At 33.3% G+C, this 22,509-nt stretch overlaps 1 protein-coding gene across 1 annotated transcript in view; it reads left to right on the plus strand.

Moving 5' to 3' along the window:
- amon (prohormone processing protease amontillado) overlaps nucleotides 1-16,828 on the plus strand; it is a 336,087-nt gene extending 319,259 nt beyond the window's left edge. The window contains exon 13 of the mRNA XM_089092529.1: nucleotides 14,820-16,828. Coding sequence (XP_088948655.1) covers nucleotides 14,820-14,993 — 174 coding nt within the window. The 3' untranslated portion in view covers nucleotides 14,994-16,828. The remainder of the gene's footprint in view (nucleotides 1-14,819) is intronic.
- Nucleotides 16,829-22,509: the final 5,681 nt, after the last annotated feature.

Below are 22,509 nucleotides of genomic sequence, written 5' to 3' on the forward strand. Positions count from 1 at the left end.
AATACTTTTATTCATTTAACATATAATATAATCGGATATATTCTGTCTACTGGGACTGGCTGTCCCAAGTAGACCACAAGTCTAAATAAAACAACAATAATATATCAATAGATACTTAGACACTTACAATGATAAGACAAAGTTCCAAAGTATTTCTAAAACAATGGACCAGACGTCAGTCCGGCATAAAGTTAGTATAAGATTTTCCCTTCCGATAAAATGTATCTTTTATACATTTTTATCTACCACACCTTCCCACGTAATCGCTAGGAAGTGGTAATTTCTCAATTTCCCGTTAAACAGAACTTAGCAGGATATGTTCCTTATCTTAATAAAAAGTGGTATTTCAAAACTTCATATTTGCGTCTTATATATTTTTACTAAATTAATAATTAACTAAATTAGAAAGCTTTACCACAGATTTACGGGAAAATTTCTACGGAGGGGGATTTTCGGCATGGTTTAAAAAACAATCAGAAACTACTAAAGTCATTTTCAAATGAAAGTCTGCTAAGAAAAGTTTCTCAAGCGGATTCGTCCACAAGAAATTTTCCTGGGAGAATTTTCAGCGAGCATAGAATTGTCTGGGGAAAATTTTACTGGCGGGGGTAGGGGTATTTTACATAGGAGGAACTTTTCATGGAGGTATTTTCCGTGAAGGGGGTGGGGAATTTCAGTGTAAGAGGAGCCGGATTTCCTGGCATTATTTAAAAACGATCATAAATTAAATATAAAAAAAGTTTTTTTCAACTGAAAGTAAGGAGCAACATGAAAACTTAAAACGAACAGAAAGTATTACGTATATGAGGGGAAAGACCCCTCCTCAATACCTTAGTCTTTACGCTAAAGTTTGACTTTTGCCCATTTTTTTAAGGACGATTCCTGAAAAACAAGGGCCGTTTAATTAGAACAATAAGAAGTGTTTTAATACTTTTTTTTTAAAAAAAAGCTTCTTATTGTTCTAATTAAACCTACATAGTGTTTCAGGAGTAATTCTTAAAGAATTGGGACAGAATTAAAACCTTAGCGTAAAGAGCGAGGTGTTAAGGAAGAGTAACCCCCTTCATATACGTAAGAATTTCTGTTCATTTTAAGTTTTAATGTTGCTCCTTACTTTCAGTTGAAAAAAAAACTTGTTTTTTTGTTTAATTTCTGATCATTTATTTTAAATAATGCCAGAAACTATGGCTACATCTCTACGGAAAAATCCCTCCTCCCCACGGATTTATTCTGTATACAATCCAATCCGGGTGAAAATTTACCCCGGACAATTACCCTTAACATGTCCACGCGTGATATTGAGTCGGCAAAGAGAAAGCAAGACACAAGACCAGTTTCGTTTAGGAATTCTAACAAATTCCCCCAGTGTAAAATTTCACCTCAAAAATTCACTCCCTGGAAATTTTCCTCCCCATGGAAAATAATCCCCGTGGAAAATCCCACAAGCATAAAATTCACCCCCCCCCCCTCTAACACCCGAAAAATGTATGCATACTTCCCAATAAAAAATATTATACGTATAGTAGATAAATACTATACGTATAAACACTGGACAACTTTTGTAACTTAAAGACCTTTCCCCAGATGCAGGGGGGGGGGGGGAGGGTCATAATATATCCAAAGGCATAGTTATTCGGCCTTTCAACTATGCTAAAAAAATGGCTACCTCAAAATTTTGAATGAACGATTTTGAGAAAAAAAGGCGTGGGAGGGGGCTTTGTTGCCCTCAAATTTTTCGGTCACTTAAAAAGGTCCCTAGAACTTTTAGTTTTCGTTCGAATGAGCCCATCCCCCATATTCTAGGACAATTGGGTCGATACAGTCACCTCTGGGGAAAAAAACAAACATACAAACATAAATAAACACGCATCCGTGATCTTTCTTCTGGCAAAAAATACAAATTCCAAATTTTTGCAGATAGGAGCTTGAAACACCTAAAGCAGGGTTCTCTGATACGTTGGATCAGATGGTGTGATTTTCATTAAAATTCTAAAATTCCCCCTTTTTCGAAAATAAGGCAAATTTTCCCTGGCTCATAACCTTTAAAGGGTAAGACTAAACTTAGTGAAACTTATATATTTGAAATCAGTATAAAAATTCAATTCTTTGATATGTCTATTGGTATCAAAATTTCGTTTTTTAGAGTTTCAGTTACTATTGAGCCGGGTCGCTCCTTACTTACAGTTTGTTACCACGAACTATTTGATAGGGAAGTAAAACAAAGTAAAACAAGTATGCGTATGAACATGAAAAAGTTCGTGGTAACGAACTGTAGTTAAGGACCGAGACAGCCTAAGAGTAACTGAAAATCTTAGAAAGGAATTCTGATAACAAATAATACATGAGAAACGTATTTATGTTGATTTTAAATATATAAAATTCATTAAGTTTAATTTTGTCCATCAAAAGCTACGAGCCTGGGAAAATTTTCCAGATTACCCTAAAGGGTGGGGTGCTCATAGGCTGGGAAAATTTTCCAGATTACCCTAAAGGGTGGGGATTACCCTAAAGGATGTTGTGATCAGCTAAAGCTGATCACAACATCAGCTTTAGCGTATCAGAAAATCCTACTGTGTCGTAGTACTGTGAAGTGTAAGGGGTTTACAGTTTCTATCTACTGAATGTGGAATTTTGTATTTTTGCCAGAAGAAAGATCTTGGACGTGTGTTTTTTTTTCGCAAGGGTGATCGTATCAAACCAATGGTTCTAGGACATCGGATGAGGGCTTGTTCGAACTAAAATTAAAAGTTCTTGTGGTCTTTTTGAACGACCAAGAAGTTTGGAGGGCAACTAGCCTCCCTCCCCTGCCCTTTTCTCTCCAAAGACATCCGTTTTGGTACGGTTGAGAAGTCCAATAGCTGAGCCACTGGGGAAGAAATGACCCTTCCCTCCCCCAAGGCTCCTGAGGAAAGGGTTGTTGGCTCTGTAATTTGCCCATTCTTTACTTAAAGCATTTGCTATTGGAAGATGTACGGACATTTTTCGGGGCAATTTCTGCAGGGTGGGGACTTTTCCCTGGGTAGGAGGGTTCTGACGAAAATTTTTCAGGGAAATTTTACACAAGAGGGGGGATTTCCTAGCATAATTTCAAAAACAGTCAGATATTGAAATTTAAAAAAAAACAAGTTTTTTTCGACTGAAAGTAAGGAGCAGCCTTGAAACTTAAAACGAATAGAAATTATTCCTTACATGAGGGGGGCTGCCCTTTTCTCATACCTCGCTCTTGATGTTAAGGTTTGACTTTCTGTCCCAATTCCTTAAGAGCAACTCCCGAAACACAAGAGCCTTTGAACTTGAACGAGAAGCATCTTTAAGGAGCTTCAAGACTTTGGCGTAAATAGCGAAGGATGAGGAAGGGCTGGCACCCCTTGCATACGGAATGATTTCTTTTCGTTTCTAAGTTTCAATGTCGCTCCTTACTATCAGTTGAAAACTTGTTGTTTTCAGTTGAAAACTGAAAGTTGTTTTCAGTTGAAACTGTTGAAATCAGTTGAAAACTTCCTTTTTTTTTAATCATCGAATAAGACTTATTAGAGTAGTAGCTTATTTTGGTGCCAGCGTTATCAATAAAAACATGCGACGAAATTGTATTTTAAACTATTACATTCTTCCTAGCTAAGTACAATGGTTTATCTCTTCTGAACTTTTTGAAAAACTTCTGAGAAATTAAATGGAGTGCCGAAGAGAATATTTTATTTTTGCTCCAAAATTTCCTTAGAAAGCTTGAATGGAAATAAGGTCATGATAAATAGTGTCAATCCAAGGATTAGCATAGATCAATAGAGAAAATTCTACTAATTTTAATAACAAATAATACAACTTTATATAAAACTACAGTGATTAAAATTGGCGGAATTCAAAAATTATTTAAGCTTCCACAAGACGCTTACCTAAAAATATTCCGTATTTTCAGTAGAAAAAAAATAGAAGAAATTACATGGCATTCATAGCATGGCATCAGAAATTACATGGCATGGCGTTTGGTGTAAAGAATCGAATTTTTTATCTTCTAGTAGCAAACACCAGCTTTATAATGTGTAAATATTTGTCTTTAAACTATTCAGGGTTATGCACAATCATTAAAGATTTACCATTGTTACAGGTAGTTGAAATTCTAGAAATCTGAAATTTGAAAACAGTGCACATTAAAAATGACAATTTTTTTTTCCAAACATATAGAAATTATTATGCTTTACATTATCGATACTAGACATATCAGTATAAGAACACATGTGTAGTTTTGTACTAAAGGAAATGCTACCCTTGATAAGAATTAAATGAAAAAAAACAAGGTTTTTCATGTGGAAGGAAAGAGTGACATTAAAACTTAGAACGGACTTAATCTATTTTAATTTATCAGGGGAAATGCCCCCTCATTATAGGGGCGTTAATTTGTGGACGGGAGATTACCTTTAGACTCCCCTAGGTTTTGGAAAAAAAATCTTTTTTGGGTTGCTTTAATTGAAAATACTTTTTCTGTATTTTAATTAAAAAACTTAAAAAATACAGCAAAAATCCCCCTTAGATCTAAGAAAACTATTGTGAAATACCTTGGTCATCTGAATATTTATTCAAATGAACTGAACTGAAAAACAAATGAACTGAACTGATTAATCTGAAGTGCATGTCATAGAAAGTTTGAAAAATATGGGCCAAAAACATATTTTAAAGCTCGGATACTCTCCTTCCTATAAGAGAATTGGAATCAGCATAAAATCAAATTCCTTTGATATATCTACTGATATCAAAATTTCGTTTTTTAGAGTCTCGGTTACTATTGAGCCACGCCGCTCCTTACTTACAGTTCGTTATCATGAACTGTTTGATCCATCGATCAACATTATGGTAGATGGTGTGTAGCTACACATCAATCTATAGATGTTAATTTTGTTAGATAAATGGTCTATAATAAAGGTTTATTTTTATATGGACTGCGTGTCTGTTTAGGAAATACCATACGCCATTATAGCCGGTGAAACTGGGAGGCTATATAAAAACCCTATTGATAGTTTTCACAATTTTTGCTTGATGGAATTTTGGCCCTGTTATGGCACAAATTGCTTTTTACAGGTCAAAATGCTAGAATTCAATAGTTCCTTGTGGCATGACGTCTTTTGTTATTCAAACAAGCGCACATGTGTGATCATCCATTTCTAGCAAAATAAGAAATTATATATTTTTTGATAGCGGCTTAAGGATTTTCATTGCTTATTGAATTTCATTGTATTATTTTAATAAAATCTCTCCTCTTTTTGTGAGAGTTTAATCCTGGTTTCTAAACCAGCGCGCCACTCTAAGTGAACCTAGGTCAACCCAACTTTTTGGATATCTCTCTCACTATGACTCTGTTTGTGTGTCGTGTCTGTGCGTGTCTCGTTTCTAATTGTGTGTGTCATCTCTGTGGGTGTGTTGTCTAAAAAACCAGTCTGGTTGAAAATGTGGAGTTTTCATACTGCTCACTTTTTTGCAATGTGTAGGAACCAGCGGGGAATCCCCACTCGTTTGGAAAGGTGCCAAGGAAAGGCATGCAAATAGCATGTAGTTTAAAAACGTGTTTAATCACGTTTCTTGAATGATTCAAAATGAACTTTGAAAAATCAATAAAATGTAACTGTGACAGGGTAAACCACAAGCAAACACTACTGAAATATTCCAACTCTTGCATTTCAAGGAAAGAAATTCAAAATGAACTTTGAAAAATCAAGAAAATATAACTGTGACAAGGTAAACCACAACCAAACACTACTGAAATATTCCAACTCTTGCATTTCAACGAAAGAAATTCAAAATGAACTTTGAAAAATCAAGAAAATGTAGTTTTGACAAGGTAAACCAGAACCAAACACTACTGAAATATTCCAACTCTTGCATTTCAACGAAATAAATTCAAAATCAACTTTGAAAAATCAAGAAAATGTAACTGTGACAAGGTAAACCACAACCAAACACTACTGAAATATTCCAACTCTTGCATTTCAACGAAATAAATTCAAAATGAACTTTGAAAAATCAAGAAAATTTAACTGTGACAAGGTAAACCACAACCAGACACTACTGAAATATTCCAACTCTTGCATTTCAACCAAAGAAATTCAAAATGAACTTTGAAAAATCAAGAAAATGTAACTGTGACAAGTTAAACAACAACCAAACACAAATGTAATATTCAAAAACTTGAATTTAATCTATTTATAATAAAAATGAACTTTGAAAATACTATTTATTTTTTCTGCTAAAAGCTAAAACACAAACAAAAACTAATGAAATATTAAAACTCTTGCATTTCAGAGAATGAAATTCAAAATTAACTTTGAAAAATCAAGAAAATGTAACTGTGACAATGTAAACCACAACCAAACACTACTGAAATATTCCAACTCTTGCATTTCAATGAAAGAAATTCAAAATGAACTTTGAAAAATCAAGAAAATGTAACTGTGACAAGGTAAACCACAACCAAACACTACTGAAATATTCCAACTCTTGCATTTCAACGAAAGAAATTCAAAATGAACTTTGAAAAATCAAGAAAATGTAACTGTGACAAGGTAAACCATAACCAAACACTACTGAAATATTCCAACTCTGGCATGTCAACGAAAGAAATTCAAAATGAACTTTGAAAAATATAGAAAATGAAACTGTGACATGGTAAACCACAACCAAACACTACTGAAATATTCCAACTCTTGCATTTCAACGAAAGAAATTCAGAATGAACTTTGAAAAATCAAGAAAATGTAACTGTGACAAGGTAAAACACAACCAAACACTACTGAAATATTCCAACTCTTGCATTTCAACGAAAGAAATTAAAAATGAACTTTGAAAAATCAAGAAAACTTAACTGTGACACTGAAGTATTCAAACTCTTGCATTTAAGCGAAAGAAATTCTAAATTATCTTTGAAAAATCAAGAAAATGTAACTGTGACAATGTAATACACCACCAACCACAAATGAAATAGTCCATCTCTTGCATTTCAACGAAAGAAATTCAAAATGAACTTTGAAAAATCAAGAAAATGTAACTGTGACAAGGTAAACCAGAACCAAACACTACTGAAATATTCCAACTCTTGCATTTCAGCGAAAGAAATTCAAAATGATCTTTGAATAATCAAGAAAATGTAACTGTGACACGGTAAACCACAACCAAACACTACTGAAATATTCCAACTCTTGCATTTCAGCGAAGGAAATTCAAAATGAACTTTGAAAAATCAAGAAAATGTAACTGTGACATGGTAAACCACAACCAAACACTACTGAAATTCAAAATGAACTTTGAAAACTCAAGAAAATGTAACTGTGACAAGGTAAACCACAACCAAACACTACTGAAATATTCCAACTCTTGCATTTCAGCGAAAGAAATTCAAAATGAACTTTGAAAAATCAAGAAAATGTAACTGTGACAAGGTAAACCACAACCAAACACTACTGAAATATTCCAACTCTTGCATTTCAACGAAAGAAATTCAAAATGAACTTTGAAAAATCAAGAAAATGTAACTGTGACAAGGTAAACCACAACCAAACACTACTGAACTATTCCAGCTCTTGCATTTCAGCGAAATAAATTCAAAATTAACTTTGAAAAAATCAAGAAAATCTAACTGTGACAAGGTAAACCACAACCAAACACTACTGAAATATTCCAACTCTTCCATTTCAACGAAAGAAATTCAAAATGAACTTTGAAAAATCAAGAAAATGTAACCGTGACAAGGTAAACCACAACCAAACACTACTGAAATATTCCAACTCTTGCATTTCAACGAAAGAAAATTCAAAATGAACTTTGAAAAATCAAGAAAATGTAATTGTGACAAGGTAAACCACAACCAAACACTACTGAAATATAACAAATCTTGAATTTCAACGAAAGAAATACATTATATAATTATAAAAATAAATAAAAAGAATTAGAGAAATGGTCAAACACAACAATACAACATATAAATATTCAAAATAAATCATTTATCCGAAAGAAAATAAGAATGAACTATAAAATATAAAGAAAATGTAACTGTGACATGGTAAACCACATCAAAACACCACTGAAATATTCCAAATCTTGCATCTCAACGGAAGAAATTCAAAATGAACTTTGAAAAATCAAGAAAATGTAACTGTGACAAGGTAAACCACAACCAAACACTACTGAAATATTCCAACTTTTTAATTTCAACGAGGTTAATTCAATATAAACATTTATTGATCAAGAGAATGTAACTGTGACAATGTGAAACATGACCGAACACTAGTAAAATATTCCAACTCTTTCACTTCAATAAAAGATGTTCAAAAATAACTTAGAAAAATGGAAGAAATGTAAATCTGACACGATAAACCACAACGAAACACTGCTGAAATAGTCAAACTCTTGCATTAAAACGAAATAAATTCAAAATGAAATTTGAAAAAACAAGAAAATGTAACTGTGACAAGGAACACCACATCAAAACACGACTAACATATTACAACACTTGAATTTCAACGAATGAAATTCAAAATGAAATTTGAAAAATCAAGAAAATGTAACTGTGACAAGGTAAACCACAACCAAACACTACTGAAATATTCCAACTCTTGCATTTCAACGAAAGAAATTCAAAATGAACTTTGAAAAATCAAGAAAATGTAACTGTGACAAGGTAAACCACAACCAAACACTACTGAAATATTCCAACTCTTGCATTTCAACGAAAGAAATTCAAAATGAACTTTGAAAAATCAAGAAAATGTAACTGTGACAAGGTAAACCACAACCAAACACTACTGAACTATTCCAACTCTTGCATTTCAGCGAAAGAAATTCAAAATGAACTTTGAAAAATCAAGAAAATGTAACTGTGACAAGGTAAACCACAACCAAACACTACTGAAATATTCCAACTCTTGCATTTCAACGAAAGAAATTCAAAATGAACTTTGAAAAATCAAGAAAATGTAATTGTGACAAGGTAAACCACAACCAAACACTACTGAAATATTCCAACTCTTGCATTTCAGCGAAAGAAATTCAAAATGAACATTGAAAAATAAAGAAAATGTATCTGTGACAATTTAAACCACAACCAACAACTACTGAAATATTAAAACTCTTGCATTTCATATAAATAAAATCAAAATGAACTTTGAAAAAAAAATAAAAAGTAACTGTGAAAAGGTAAAACTGAGTCTCTCAATCCTCGTAAAGCTCTTTTAAAAGATGCAAAAACTACTTATTTAACACAAAAAATTTCGTTTTTAATGACCACCAAGTAAAGAAAAACCACACGGAATCAGGCAACTGAGTCTCTCAAACCACTTAAAGCCCTTTTAAAAGATACAAAAACTACTTATTTAACACAAAAATTTCGTTTTTAATGCCCACCAAGTCAAGAAAAACCACACGGAAACCGGCAACTGAGTCTCTCAATCCCCGTAAAGCTCTTTTAAAAGATACAAAAACTACTTATTTAACACAAATATTTCGTTTTAAATGACCACCAAGTAAAGGAAAACCACACGGAATTAGGCAACTGAGTCTCTCAAACCCTGTAAAGCTCTTTTAAAAGATAAAAAAACTACTTATTTAACACATACAAAAACTACTTATTTAACACAAAAATTTCGTTTTTAATGACCATCAAGTAAAGAAAAACTACACGGAATCCGGCAACTGAGTCTCTCAATCCCCGTAAAGCTCTTGTAAAAGATACAAAAACTACTTATTTAACACAAAAATTTCGTTTTTAATGACCACCAAGTAAAGGAAAACCACACGGAATTGGGCAACTGAGTCTCTCAAACCCTGTAAAGCTCTTTTAAAAGATACAAAAACTACTTATTTAACACAAAAATTTCGTTTTTAATGACCATCGAGTAAAGAAAAACCACACGGAATCCGGCAACTGAGTCTCTCAATCCCCGTAAAGCTCTTTTAAAAGATACAAAAACTACTTATTTAAGACAAAAAAATTTCGTTTTTTAATGACTACCAAGTAAAGAAAAACCACATGGAATCCGGCAACTGAGTCTCTCAATCCCCGTAAAGCTCTTTTAAAAGATACAAAAACTACTTATTTAACACAAAAATTTCGTTTTTAATGACCACCAAGTAAAGAAAAACCACACGGACTCAGGCAACTGAGTCTCTCAAACCCCTTAAAGCTCTTTTAAAAGATACAAAAACTACTTATTTAACACACAAATTTCGTTTTTAATGACCATAAAGTAAAGAAAAATCACACTGAATTAGGCAACTGAGTCTCTCAAACCCTGTAAAGCTCTTTTAAAAGATACAACAAATGACCACAATGTAAAGAAAAATCACATGGAATCCGGCAACTGAGTCTCTCAATCCCCGTAAAGCTCTTTTAAAAGATACAAAAACTACTTATTTAACACACAAATTTCTTTTTTAATGACAATCAAGTAAAGAAAAACAAAACGGAATACGGAAAATGAGTCTCTCAATCCAATTAATTATATAAAAATATAATAATAAAATAAAACAAAAACACTATATTAAATAAATGATTGAAATAAAATTTATTTAAAAAAAAACGTAATTAGTCAACTGAGTCTCTCAATCCCAGTAAAGCTATTTTAAAAGATACAAAAACTACTTATTTAACACATACAAAAACTACTTATTTAACACAAAAATTTCGTTTTTAATGACCATCAAGTAAAGAAAAAACACACGGAATCCGGCAACTGAGTCTCTCAATCCCCGTAAAGCTCTTTTAAAAGATATAAAGACTACTTATTTAACACAAAAATTTAGTTTTTAATGAGCACCAAGTAAAGGAAAAACATACGGAATTAGGCAACTGAGTCTCTCAAACCCTGTAAAGCTCTTTTAAAAGATACAAAAACTACTTATTTAACACAAAAATTTCGTTTTTAATGACTACCAAGTAAAGAAAAACCACATGGAATCCGGCAACTGAGTCTCTCAATCCCCGTAAAGCTCTTTTAAAAGATACAAAAACTACTTATTTAACACAAAAATTTCGTTTTTAATGACTACCAAGTAAAGAAAAACCACACGGAATCAGGCAACTGAGTCTCTCAAACCCCTTAAAGCTCTTTTAAAAGATACAAAAACTACTTATTTAACACAAAAATTTCGTTTTTAATGACCATCAAGTAAAGAAAAATCACACGGAATTAGGTAACTGAGTCTCTCAAACCCTGTAAAGCTCTTTTAAAAGATACAACAAATGACCACCAAGTAAAGAAAAACCACATGGAATCCGGCAACTGAGTCTCTCAACCCCCGTAAAGCTCTTTTAAAAGATACAAAAACTACTTATTTAACACAAAAATATCGTTTTTAATGAACACCAAGTAAAAAAAAAACACAAGGAATTAGGCAACTGAGTCTCTCAAACCTTGTAAAGCTCTTTTAAAAAATACAAAAACTACTTATTTAACACAAAAATTTCGTTTTTAATGACACTCAAGAAAAGAAAAATAAAACTGAATAAGTCAACTGAGTCTCTCAAACCCGGTAAAGCTCTTTTAAAAGATACAAAAACTACTTATTTAACACAAAAATTTCGTTTTTAATGACCATCAAGTAAAGGAAAACCACACGGAATTAGGCAACTGAGTCTCTCAAACCCCTTAAAGCTCTTTTAAAAGATATAAAAACTACTTATTTAACACAAAAATTTCGTTTTTAATGACCATCAATTAAAGAAAAAACACACGGAATTAGGCAACAGAGTCTCTCAAACCACTTAAAGCTCTTTTAAAAGATATAAAAACAACTTATTTAACACAAAAATTTCGATTTTAATGACCATCAAGTAAAGAAAAATCACACGTAATTAGGCAACTGAGTCTCTCAAACCACTTAAAGCTCTTTTAAAAGATATAAAAACTACTTATTTTAACACAAAATAAAAGCAAGCAACTAGAACTGGAAGTCCTATAAACGCAAGCAAATAACTGAGTTATTTTTACATCACAATGTTTCAACTTAAAATCATTCTAATTATAGCATCCCATTTCTCATACTTTAATTACCTGTTACGCTTTCTTAACCGTCGGAAGTTAAACCAACGTAAATTAAGTTATAGACAATACTGGTTTAATCTCTTGGCAAAGGTGTAATGACCTGTTTACCTACCAGAAAAACCTGTTTGGTACGGGGGCGTTGGCAAATTCATTAGAAGGACTATACTGAAACTATATCTGATTTTCCTATTTATAAACATGTTTTAATTTATTCATGTTTCCAAGGAAAGGGCGTCAAGCGTTAATTAGCGAAAGAGATTTTTTCTCAGTAAAGTGGCACTTTCTATCCTTTTGTGATACAAAACGACAATTATGGGCCAAAGAAGGCCAAAAATCAATCGAGTGAAGACTCTCAGATAGTAAATTAATTAAAAAATTTTCGAGAGACTACTTATTGAGCTTCCTAGTCTCAGAGCGAGTAGTATCCCGTGACAGCGGATTTGTCCTAAAGATGTACGTAGTCAATACAAAATAAAATATTGATATATAGCCAATTATTTCGGAACTTAATTTAACTAAGTTGATTTCCTTCTGGTATTCCTTCATATAGCTGGGTATCGACTAGTACACAGGAAGGCTGGTGGGACTTTGGGTTCATGGGGCAAAGAAGTAGGCCTGAAGTTTCAAAAAGTGTGTTTTTGTACCGGAATTTTCTAACTCTCAGTGAACCTTACCATAATGGAATTTTTTTTTGGGGGGGAGGAGGTAGGTAGTTGTTAATTTCCAATTTACTTTCAATTCATAAAACATTTTGGACTAAGCCTCCAATTTGTGTCCTGCGGGGAAATAGCTTTACACTTCTTGCACAAATATTTCTTCTGTGTAATCTAAGAGATTGCATTTATATGCATACTGGCAAAAAAAAGGGGAGTTGTGTGCACATTGTAAGCATCACCAGAAAATTTTCCTTTGAGAAGAACTACTACCGTAGCTTTGTTTTTACCGAGGTTTAAATAAAATATTTTCTATTTATGCCAGGGCCGTATCCAGAATTTTTGTTCAGGGGGGGGGGTACTAATTTTTGACTTTTTTGGGGGGAGTTTTACTCATTTTTGACTCAGTTTTCAACTAATTTTACTGATTTTTACCTAGGTTTTACTAATTTTCGACTTATTTTCGAGTCGGTCAAAAAATTTCGGGGGGGGGGGGGTTAAAACCGGGTAAACCCCCCCCCCCCTGGCTACGGCCATGATTTATGCGCATTTTTCAATATCTTCTTGTTTCCCATGGGTCGGGGGTATTTACCTTCAAGACCCCTTTCCGGTGTCCGCTGGAATACCTCTAAAGAATTAGATTTAAAGAACTCATCTTGAAAACGTAGATGATGACCCATGATGATGATGATGACCCAATAATTCACTTTAGTATTTGTAACCCCCTCCTGCATCGCATGGGAAATATTTGGAGAGTGCAGTTTTTCAGGGATATTTGTCATTCTCCAAGCATTGTTAGACAAACATTAAACTTGAATATAGAGAACGATAATTAAAGAATAGACTCGTAACGTTCCTCACATTTGAGTGAGCCTTGGATTGAACTGTTCGTAGCGACACACTGTTAGTAATGTGTGACCCTTGTCAATAGTTATAGAAACTCTAAAAAACAAATTTTGATTGCAAAATATACAATAAAAAAATATTTTAGTTATAATGATTTTGAAAAAGGCAAAATTTATTAATATTAGAGTTCCTCATGTAAACTTATTTGCAAATAAAAAAAATGCTTATTTTAGAAATTAGGTGAAGCTTCCCCATAAAAGGAGCGCAATCTTGATAGTAATGATGCACAGTTTGAATTGCAACATGCAAAAAGTTTAACATTCCTGTAAATCTTAAACATGGATAAAAGGAAATGGAATATTTCAAAATCCAAACTTTAAGAAAAATATTCTGAAAATTTTATATTCTATTAACTGACAATTATACCCCAAAATGACCCTACATGGTTGGACGTATCTTGTTTTTGAATTGAGTCGGGACTGAGTAGGGCTTCGTATTGAATCAGGGCTTATACACTTATGCAATGCATAAGGTCGCAGCTGAGAATTATCTTCCTTTTGAGGGCATCTATTTATTTTGAATAGTCAATTTACTGTGTAAATTTAACGTAGAAAGATACTAACGTAGTGACTCTTCGCTGTTCAGTTGAAGTTCAACAATGGAAAATTAGGAATTGATTGTCCTAAGCTCAAATAACCATAGATGGGTTTGACTTGTTTTGATCAAAAGCCAAGTGAAGTTGGATTAAAAAATAAAGGTTTATTTAAGTTAACTAATTAAAATTTAAATATCACCAAGATGTAAATTTCTTTGGGTTGAAGTTGAAAATGGGATGATTATCTTGTTTGGACCTTCTTTTGTGGTCTTTCTGAAATACTAGAGAGAATATATTTATTTTAGGAGAGTTGTTAGTGCTTATGAGTTTAGTTGGTGCTTGTGGTTATATTAGTCCTAAGTAACTAAATCCACCCCACTCTCTTTGTGCCTTACAGTTGTTTAATGCTCATTTTTCAAATTTTGAGCTTTCTTTTTATAGTCTCTTTTTTTTAACTAAATTACATTTTGTGTTTCTTAGTCAAAAAACTAAATTGTCCTTTTGTTTTCATTCCGTTTTAATGCTACGAATTTAATCGTAACTGATAATTTTGACATGTTTTTTAATTTGCTTGTTTTTTGTGTTTATTGGCTTTAAAGTGCGTATTCAGCCAATCTGGGATTGCGATAGCCATTTTTAGAAAAAAATAAATATTCTTTTAACAAGGAAACATAAATTGTCTGACATAGTGTCTCTGTTATTTAGGTGAAATTCAACAGTGGACAAGCGCGAATTGACAGAACTGGTACTCTTAAAGAATGGACCCTAATGCTGCATGGCACTAGAGAATCACCCTATACAGACGTACCTATGCCAATTGATCAGAGATCAAAACTTGCTATAGTGAAAAAAGCACATGCTGACAGGAAGAAGGCTTGAGTTGTTAACTATATGTGTAGTAACTATAATATAGTAACTTAACTATATGTATAGTAACTATAATATAGTAACTTAACTATATGTATAGTAACATTTATTTTCTGGATTAAAAGAATAGGGAATAGTGATGAAAGGTCAGCATTGAATGAATAGTGAGTTTTGTCAAGCCATTTTTTGTAATATTTCGGAAGGGTTATTACCTTTTCAAAGTACCGATTACCCTAGCATAGATCAAACTCTGAGAAAAACGTAGACCATTTTGATGGTCATTGAACATTTGCTCTAATTTCCGGAAGTAGCGCTTAATTAAAAGTGGATTCAGTTTTGAAATGCATCTCAGTTTTCCCTTCGTCTTTAAGTCCAGACAACTTACTATTATAGAGAAAAACATAAATTTTCGTAGAGTTCTACCGAAAAACCTTAGAATAATTTAGACACCAAATAACACTATTCTAAAGGATCGCTATGGTTATTTTTCACGGGCCGAGTTTGCCTTATAAAAGAAAAACCTCTGAAAAGAGAAGGATGGCAAAGGGTATAATTTCGGCTACATTTAGCTAAAGAGATTAGTACCATACAAATATTGATTTTTGTCGATCAATATCTTTGCGATTTTTTTTCTCGGAGGAAGGGGAGGAGGGTAACTTCATCCTAGTCCTTTTTTTATTTGGAGCCCGGTATACCACTTTAGATTGTTTTGAAAGACGGAAGATAAAGGCAAGAGCTGTCTTGGGGTAGATTTAAAAAGAATCAGCGTTGTTACCGGCTTTTGATCTAATTTTTCCACTAAAAGTTTATTAATTTTGTAATCTGAAAAGGGTACGTAATCTCAAAATTTAATTCCTCAACTAAAAGACAAGGGAATGATGTTGAAAGATGCACATTACATGAGCAGTGAGTCTTCTCGTTCAAATTCATGAAATATGTGTTTTTTTGTTGTTTTTTTTTTGGAGGGGGGGTAATCCCATCTTAGTTTTAATTCAAACCATAGCTTCTATTTAAAGAAATAAGAGAGCTTATAGGGTGATAAGTATTAGAGGGGCTACTAGAAAAATTTGATTCATCAGCTATGAAGACTGAAACATATTGCGTTATTTCTGTTCAAGCAAGGTGCCCCATATTCAGTAATTTGACAAAAATCACTACTATATAGGCTACAGACTTGTATTGATCCCAAATTTTTTTTTATTTTGGAGGGGAGCATTATTAATACCATCATTTTTCAGTTTCGAGCCAAAAATACTTCTTCAACTCAGAAGAATCTTGTGTTTGTCGACTTTTCAGCAAATTTTTTAATAAAAACTTTCAGTAAATTTTATTAATTATAAATTTTCAACAGGATATTGATTTTAAAATCAAGACCATATTACCATTAAACTTACTTATGAAACCGCAGCCTTGAGAGGCTAGATAATAATATTCGTTTCACAAAAATAAAAAAGAAGTTTTGAACAAAGAAGTGCTACGTTAGATTTCACTTTGAAGGTGTTTATCTGTTATTTGGTCTCAACATTATACACTTTCTTTATTTCTTATAGATTTGGTAGGAATATTTATAAAAAACATTTTAGCCTGATCCAATAGAATTACAAGCATCTTGCAGAATCTTTTCTATATATTGTCAGAACTATACCATGTTGCAAAGAACGTGAAAAACTTAAATTTGTTTTCTTTCCAGGAGATATCATCTTTATATTTGGGCAATTAGTTGCACATTTTCGTTAACTTGAGCATATCCGTCATGCATATTTGTGTTATATATTCAACTCTTGTGTTAAAGTAATATACGTTATTTTTGTGTGGGAAAATCGTTAAGAATACAAGTTATGTTTTGAACTACACATACAGAAAAGTGTCTCTATAACTAGGTAAGAACTGAGGTAATGAATAAGATTGTGCAGATCCTTGGTAAACAATGCCTTTTTTCATCAAGTCCTATGGATAGACGTGAGATACATAAGAACAGGGTTCATTTGGATCATTCTATACATTAAGATTCGTACAAAATAACGAATGTGTTTTAGGATTTAATTTAATCATGGTGACATTTCATAGTGACATACGGTATATTCATTGTCACATATGCTATATTCATTATTACTTACGCTATATGGAAAAATTTGGCTCCCTAAAATCCCCCTCGAAACCAAATAATTGTACATGCCTAGAAAAAGCACAGTGGATCAGCAGTTTCGAAAAACTCTTTTAAAGTTGAGTTCTGAACATAAAAGTAAACTAAGCCAATCTTTGTGATTTTAGATTATTAGTGCCCGGCATGTAAATATGGTTTTTTGCTGGGAGGATGGAGATGGGTGATAAATTGAAAAAAAAATCGGGAACTCTATTATGATTCAGTTGCTTTGGTAATCAACTACCTATGTTCTTTGACTACGTTTGACTCTGTCTCACAACTTTATTTTTTAAAACCATAAAAAACTTTAGCGTAAAGAGCGAGGCGTTGAGGAGGGGACATCCCATTTCATATACGGAATAATTTCTGTTCGTTTTAAGTTTTAATGTCGCTCCTTACTTTCAGTTAAAAAAAGCTTGCTTTTTTAGTTAATCATAATAGAGTCATCTTTTTTATAATAGAGTCAATCTTTCTTCACTTCTAAATTGCCAAAATTCCCTCACTATTTTCAGAGGGGGGACTTGCTCCGGGCGTAGAAACTTTAGGAGTGCAGAATTTCAAATAAATAATCTAACGGCTGTAACCTTTTTGTACATTTTTTTTTTATTAAAATAAAGTAGAGTGGGCAGATGGCAGTTTGCAAGTAAATTGAATCCGAAAATTTTCTTTTTCCCATATCTTCATAGCCATTCCTTTAAAATATAAGTATTTAGCAATAAAAGTAAAATATTGTGATGATTTGGATCCCAGTCGGTTGTTCCATTTTGATCCCTTAAGGGGATTAAAAACAACCAATAGTTAAAGAGCCTGAAATCCCTTTTGGGCATTGTGGCAAAAAAAAAAATACCCTTAGAATCGCCACTGTTGAAAGCACTAAATAGGAAATAGGTAAAAACAAGTTTAAAAACGCATCAAATATTTGTTTATATTCATTTTTGTTACGTTTTTACGAGTCAAACATACATTTCCGGGTGGGGGGGAGGTTCGAATACAAATTATTACTTATATGAGGGGGTTGCCCTCTCCTCAATACCTCAATCTTTACGCTAAATGATCGAGAAATTAGGCCCCAAATTCCTCTGAATAATCGGATAAGGGGTGCTCGAACGCATCATAAGTGTATTTTAGGTTGATTATTATGGTTCCTAGATCCTAGTATTCTGACTAGGTTGTATTTTTTTTTTTTTTTTTGTGTGTGTGTTTGACAGAACCTATATTGCTATCAAGAGTCACGTAAGAAAATATGTCTTCATTGAACACCCAGTTATAATTGGAAAAAATTTAAGTTTTTTTTTATGCTTTCGTGGTGTAGCTGTTACAACTAAATTGCCATATACTGAGTGTCAAGCTGGTCAAAATTGTCACTAATCTTGCCAGGTAGAATTGTCGATAGATACTTGTTTTACGAGTTCTTTTTTTTATATCAACGGGAAAATACGACAGTTTTTTTCCAATCGGATGAATATTGAAGTAAACTCTTGTATTTTGGGTAAAAAGGTCCGGCTTTGTCTAATGGTTGAGATAGAAAATGACCTAACTGTTTATATCTCTCTACAGTGCCCGGGATTATTAAAATGGGTATAAGATTATCTTTCTATTAGCGCTGCATTTCGTATTGCCAATTTTAGTAATTTAACGTATGCTGGAATATACTCCACGGATTTCGAATTTCTATTGATGCAAATTAATGGATTTCCATTTATGTAAACAATTCCTCAAAACTATTTTAGAATATGCTAAAGAAACAACGATATTTTAGAAGAATTACTATTTCAGTCACCTTACGACAGCGACGTGGAAAGAGCTGCGCTTGCAAACTAAATAAGGTTAGGTTCAATCCCGCGTGTCGTAAGGAACTTTGAGTTTGTGACGTTGGTTTCCAATTTTTTTTTCTGTTCAGATTGTGGAATTTTATAGAATGCTGGTCGAAAAATTCTGTTTTAAGAAATTTATTTTGCGAAAAAGTTATTCGGGTATGTCAAAATTTTGAAAGAAACACAAAATGCTTATATACAAACATTTGTGTTAGTCTCCCATTGACTCGCCAAAATTAGCGAAAATTAGAATCCAAACTGTTCAATATTTTTACCTCTTATTTTTGGTTTCTGATTTTTTACTTCTGAATTCTGACATGATTTTAAAAGAAACAAGAATTTTGCATACCACAATCAATGTACGGTGAAATAAGAAAAATCACTTAAATTACAAGCAAAAATTTGCGGTACTCTTTTACTAAACGGACTCTTTTATATAGTGCTAGTTTGGTTAATGCTAATGAAATGATATAAAATAGGATGAATATATACTAGTTTAGAAACAAATGTAGGCTATATATTTGCACATTAGGGGGGGGGGGTGCCGCTAAAGCAGAACATATATTAAATATGTAACCCAACCTAACCTAGGAACCTGCCCCCCCCCTAAACCCCTACAAAAAACAATTTAAATACAGTTCTTGCCTTTGTTTATATACCAGAAGGCACAGAAAGCTGTTTTTCAGCAGGCGTCTCGGTCTATTTAGTGACGGATTTGATTGCCGTAAATAAAAGAGTCCGGTTAGCAAACGAGTACCAAATTTGCCGTTTCTCAGTGGCGCCAACTCTTGAAAACGTAGGGGTAGGGAGGGAGGAGGGCAAATTATTTTTCAAATCTGGATCCAATTGCAAATTTTGCATTGTGGATGCAAAATTTTGATGGGAACCATTGAAATACGACAGTTTTTTTCCAATCGGATGAATATTGAAGTAAACTCTTGTATATTGGGTAAAAAGGTCCGGCTTTGTCTAATGGTTGAGATAGAAAATGACCTAACTGTTTATATCTCTCTACAGTGCCCGGGATTATTAAAATGGGTATAAGATTATCTTTCTATTAGCGCTGCATTTCGTATTGCCAATTTTAGTAATTTAACGTATGCTGGAATATACTCCACGGATTTTGAATTTCTATTGATGCAAATGAATGGATTTCCATTTATGTAAACAATTCCTCAAAACTATTTTAGAATATGCTAAAGAAACAACGATATTTTAGAAGAATTACTATTTCAGTCACCTTACGACAGCGACGTGGAAAGAGCTGCGCTTGCAAACTAAATAAGGTTAGGTTCAATCCCGCGTGTCGTAAGGAACTGAGTTTGTAAGGTTGGTATCCAACTTTTTTTTATTTTTAGATTGTGGAATTTTATAGAATACTGGTCGAAAAATTCCGTTTTAAGAAATTTATTTTGCGAAAAAGTTATTCGGGTATGTCAAAATTTTTTATATAAACACAAAATGTTTATATACAAACATTTGTGTTAATCTCCCATCGACTCGCCAAAACTAGCGAAAATTAGAATCCAAACCGTGCAATATTTTTAGCTTTCATTTTTGGTTTCTGATTTTTTACTTCTGAATTCTGACATGATTTTAAAAGAAACAAGAATTTTGCATACCACAATCAATGTACGGTGAAATAAGAAAAATCACTTAAATTACAAGCAAAAATTTGCGGTACACTTTTATTAAACGGACTCTTTTATATAGTGCTAGTTTGGTTAATGCTAATGAAATGAAATAAAATAGGATGAATATATAATAGTTTAGAAACAAATGTAGGCTATATATTTGCACATTAGGGGGTGGGGGTGGGGGCAAAGCATACAATATATTAAATACGTAACCTAACCTAACCTAGGTACCTTCCCCCCCTAAACCCCCAAAAACAACAATTTAAATACAGTTCTTGCCTTTGTTTATATCCCAGAAGGCACAGAAAGCTGTTTTTCAGCAGGCGTCTCGGTCTATTTCGTGACTGATTTGATTGCCGTAAATAAAAGAGTCCGTTTAGCAAACGAGTACCAAATTTGCCGTTTCTCAGTGGCGCCAACTCTTGAAAACGTAGGGGTAGGGAGGGAGGAGGGCAAATTATTTTTCAAATCTGGATCCAATTGCAAATTTTGCATTGTGGATGCAAAATTTTGATGGGAACCATTGGAAATTTAAAACAATTTTGTTGTCCTTTTTTTGTAAACAATAAATGTCAGACGTTTACTTCCTATGGTAGCATATTGAAATGCAAATTTTGATAGGAATCATGGAAAATCTGTAGTTTAAAAATTTTAGGTTTAAACTTGGTACGCCTTTAAAGACAACACATACAAAATCAACTGCCCTGGAAGTTGGAAAATATAAGTTTTCGTTCCTTTCTGAAACTTGCAGTACGTGTGATGAAATTTCGCAAATACGGCGGTGGTATTTTCGTACACAGCTAAGCGCGCTCCTCCTCCATCCCAATTCATTCAAGGCCTCCCTCTTCACACCCTCCCAAGAAGTTCCAATTTCCCTTAAATCTTTCTTTGCATCCTCCCACCCCATTGTATTCATATTTTAGTATAGTACTAAAATAATCTGAATTCAAGATTATACCCTTGATTTTACCTAAACGTATATGTAACAGTCTACGATGCCGAAGTCGCTTCCAAATTTTGCAACAAAATTCAGCACTTTTGGAAAAAAAATGCCCGACATTTATTTAGAATCATATAAGAATTTATGCGCACATTTCAAAAGAACATAAAAACGAAGGAAAAGATCGAAACAAGGAATGAAAAAGAAAATTGAACTACTAGGAGGAGCCAAAATATTGGCACTGGTCATGAGAGTTCATATACTGAGGTGGGACTTGTTGATTCATCTGTTGCTGTGAATATATCTGCTGTTGCTACTGGAGTCCCTTGCATATGAGCTTGTCCACTTAGTTGCCCAGGGTTCATCGACACAGAGCTTAACTGGCCAGTACTTATTGGACCTCTCGGCACTCGTCTAGAACTGCGAGCGAGTACTCCCGGATTTGGATTCATGATTGGTGGTGATTGTCAAATGTTGGTAGCTGCTGCGACTGATAGTTAAGCTGTTACTAGGGCAAAGGACTTTGGGTTTGCTGACCAGCCTGAAAAAAGAAAAGCATCATTTTCTGCCACTTTTATAGCCAGATATCCTTTTAAATTATATAGCCAGGTTGGCAAAGCCAGAACCAAAGTTGACATGCCCAGACTTCGCAATTGAACCGTTCTGTGAATCAAGCCCATAAAACAAACAATTAAGGAAACATTCTTAAATTTCAGTGTGCCAATTCTTTAGGAAGGATAGAAACAGATTAAAGAAGCCTGGACTATGGCTGACCTGGTTTTTCTGTTTTTCATACTTCCAAAGCTAATAGAAAAACGGTTGTTTTTACGAAGAGCTGGAACGGATTATCAGTTTCATACCACGTTTTCTCTTGTTTTCCGAAAAATCAAAAAGGAAAAATCACAGCATCAATGACATGTTACAGTTATAGACCAAATGATTACTACATCACACAGCAAAATGATCAGGCATTAATATCATTGTTGACCGGCCT

This window comes from Artemia sp. Qi Xiang Cuo, chromosome 7, assembly GCF_049724085.1.
Source record: "Artemia sp. Qi Xiang Cuo chromosome 7, ASM4972408v1, whole genome shotgun sequence".
Lineage (NCBI taxonomy): Eukaryota > Metazoa > Arthropoda > Branchiopoda > Anostraca > Artemiidae > Artemia > Artemia sp. Qi Xiang Cuo.